Consider the following 3,403-nt stretch of genomic DNA (forward strand, 5'->3'; position numbering starts at 1 on the left):
AAGAAGGGTTTGGAAATAGTTGAAGAGAAAGAGAACACTTCTAAGTCAAAGGAGTAATGTAATTAATTTAATTTAAGTCAATAACAATTATAAAATAAAATAAAATAATGTGCCAGCTGTTTTCCTTAAAAAAAAAGGGGCTTGGAGCCTTTTTTTCACTTAAAAAACGTCTTTAGCAATTTTTCAAAAAAATAGGTTCAAATGGGATTCGAACCCGCAACCTCAACCTTCTAAAGTTGCCCTCCTACCATGACACCACAAGCCAACTTTGTTCTGTGGGTGGCACACTTTATATTTATATAAATATTATGTATATATACCTATGTATATATAGAGTTTCCGTCGAAGTTTGGGGCTGGCGTGGCACCCCCACTGCCCTTCATAGGTCCGCCCCTGAATTCTCCTCAGGGTTCGTTTAGGGACGATGCTAGGAAGTTTGTTGATCCCGTTGTTGAGTTTTTAAGAAATACAAATGCACCTTTGCTTCTTAATGTCTATCCTTATTTTAGCTACTCGAGTAATCCAGGGCAGATTCTCTCCCCTATGCTATGTTTACTGCACCTAATGTGGTGGTACAAGACGGTTCGTATCAATATAGGAACTTATTTGATGCAATGGTGGATTCTGTTTATGCTGCCCTCGATCAAATACCAGGACGGCCAGATCAGAGCTCTATAAGGATTGTTGTGTCTGAGACCGGTTGGCCATCTGCTGGTGGATTTGGAGCCACAACAGATAATGCAGCAACATACTTGAGGAACTTAATTCAACATGCTAAAACGGGTACTCCAAGAAAGCCTGTGCCTATTGAGACATATTTATTCGCAATGTTTGATGAGAATAACAAAACTCCAGAGCTTGAGAAACATTTTGGATTGTTTTCCCCCAACAAGCAGCCCAAATATCAACTAAACTTTGGAACTTCTGACATTTCTGCTGAAACTAATGTCACTGCTTCTTCCCTCATAAGTGAGATGTAAGAAGAGACATTTGAAATCTCTTTACGTAAGTATTGCTTGGATGGAAAACTTAGAAAAAAGAGTTAGGCTTCAACTGATACTCCCATCTAGCGACATCTTTGGTGGACGATTCAACAAGAGAATTTTTTCTTTTTGAAATTAGATATTAAATTACATTGTGCGGTTTGTGTAAGTTCACATAGATTGTTAACCAGAGGCAATGCAATCTCCGAGTCGTGTTATAACTTCCTTTATTTCTTCCTGATGTTGATCATCTTACAACAGTTTTGTAAGTTTGTAAATTTCATATTCCAGATTTTTTGGATGGAGTAGTGAGTAACTAGGAGTTCTTAGGTAATGGCACAAAATTGTTGTCAAACATTTGATAAAAGAAAAAAGAAGGCTCAGATCACTCACCTCTAGTAATACAATATTCACAATCAACAGAGATTATAGAAAAAAAACTTTCATGTTATTGAAATTTTGGACCAAACATGTGACTGTCTTACCACTGCTTGAGGAGAACTGGTAGCTGAGTTTGTGGGAAATCCATCTCTTTTTTCATTACAAGCTGAAGAAAGTGAAGAAAGATTTGGTCATGTGTCACGACTCAAAAACTCGAATCATGATGGCACCTGCCATAACCCACCAATAGGTAAGCCGACCCATATCTCAAAACGGCAAGTAATAGATATATTGGGTAGAAATAATGACCAAAGGGGAATTTAAAGTAGTTCCAAGATACACAGCGAAAAACAGAGAACAATAATATATACAAAAGAAGCAAAAGTACAAGATCCAAACCCACGACCTGGTGGACATCAGTACAAAGCTACTATACGAGTACAAGTCCCAAAAGTACAGACTTATCTCAAAAATAAAAGATTAGCCACAACCTATATACAAAAGGATATAGGCTAAAATAGGACGCCATTAGCTCACCCTCAGTCTCTGAAGATCCCCGCAGCTAGCCCAAATCAACACTTACGGCTGGCACTCGGAACTGTATAAAAAATAGATAAAAAGTGTAGTATGAATATCAAGGCAATAGGTGCCTAGTATGCATCATAGGCCGACTGCGCTGGGAAAGTAAAAACAATAATGAAAAGCAAGAAAGTAAAGCAACTAGAGGTCATAACAAGGATATGATAATGGAAAGCCTAACTAGAAAGCACAGGAGTATAGAAAAGGATGAATATTAGTAAATAACTAACTATAACCTTGCTTGACCCCATAAGCCCAGAAGGTACACTCGTAGAATATATGATATATGAACATGCGACCACAACTTAGTAGAATAGATAACATACAATTACAGCACAAGTACAACATAGTCCAAACTCTTCGTCTTTACCCTAAGTCTCTATGCACAATAAACATAGACAATCACAGCACAATAAGCCATTTTGGTTATATTATGGAACCCATATGCAAACTATTAGTGTACCAGTGTGGTATTCGATCCATTAATTAGTATGTACTATTGTGGTATCCTATCCATTTAGAAATATCTATCGGCGTGGTATCTGACCCACTCATCAAACACATACCACAGTCACAATGAATAACAATCATACTTGTACGCTAATCAAACACACTCATTACATGCGATGAAAAACATTTGACATTTCAAATCATGGATTTTCCTATTTGCCTAATTATATATATAGCCTGCAATAATAACAAAGCAGTTGACAAGAACATATAACATAAACGGTACACAAACAACCATCACCTACCTCAAATCAAGCCTTGAAAACTCTTAAGAACTTGAGCTTTCCCCTTATTACAAATTCTGGATTGTTCTTGGTCTAAGACAATAACAAAATAACATAATCAATGAATAATGACCTAATTAAACTTGGATTATTACTTAATACTAACCCTAGACCAAAAACTGGGGATTTTTCCACCATTAGTTTGAGTCAAAACCCTCCCTTAAGCGTATCACCCTAGATTCTAAGGCTTAAGAATCAAAATACAAGTTAAGGGAGTAGTTAAGTTACCTTTACTGAAGAAATTGGTGAAAAAACTGAAGACAATTGTCCTAAGTCGCCTTTTCTTCTCCCAAGAATGAAGTTGCAGAATAATGAGAGATTTTGACATGTTTTCTCCATTAATTCTTAACTGACCCACTATAACGGCCACCAACCTGCTATAGCAGCTCCGCCACAAGGAGACCACCCGCTATAACGGAAATTAATTCCCCTGCTAGAGCGGCATGACATGCACCCACTATAGCGAATTGCACAGGAAAAAAACTCGACATTCTCCCCAAAAGCTCCATTTTCACAACACACCTTCGAACCTTGATGTTCTAAACTAACTCTTCCACACCAAGTTCGACATTAGAAGTTCTACTTACCAAATTTGATTATGAAAATGTTATAGATTCCTCAATGTTTTAGCTATTAGAAAAAACAAGTCAAGCTTGGACATTCTTC

At 37.1% G+C, this 3,403-nt stretch overlaps 1 protein-coding gene across 1 annotated transcript in view; it reads left to right on the top strand.

The window, feature by feature from the left end:
* The window catches only part of LOC102581231 (glucan endo-1,3-beta-glucosidase, basic vacuolar isoform-like), a 5,219-nt gene extending 4,165 nt beyond the window's left edge, over positions 1-1,054 (top strand). Inside the window, 2 exon segments of the mRNA XM_006358149.2 lie at positions 409-529; positions 532-1,054. Of these exon segments, the coding sequence (XP_006358211.1) occupies positions 409-529; positions 532-980 (570 nt within the window). The 3' untranslated portion in view covers positions 981-1,054.
* The last annotated feature ends 2,349 nt before the right edge of the window (positions 1,055-3,403 follow it).

The sequence above is a fragment of the Solanum tuberosum genome, unplaced genomic scaffold, assembly GCF_000226075.1.
Source record: "Solanum tuberosum cultivar DM 1-3 516 R44 unplaced genomic scaffold, SolTub_3.0 scf00269, whole genome shotgun sequence".
NCBI classification, from domain to species: Eukaryota; Viridiplantae; Streptophyta; class Magnoliopsida; order Solanales; family Solanaceae; genus Solanum; species Solanum tuberosum.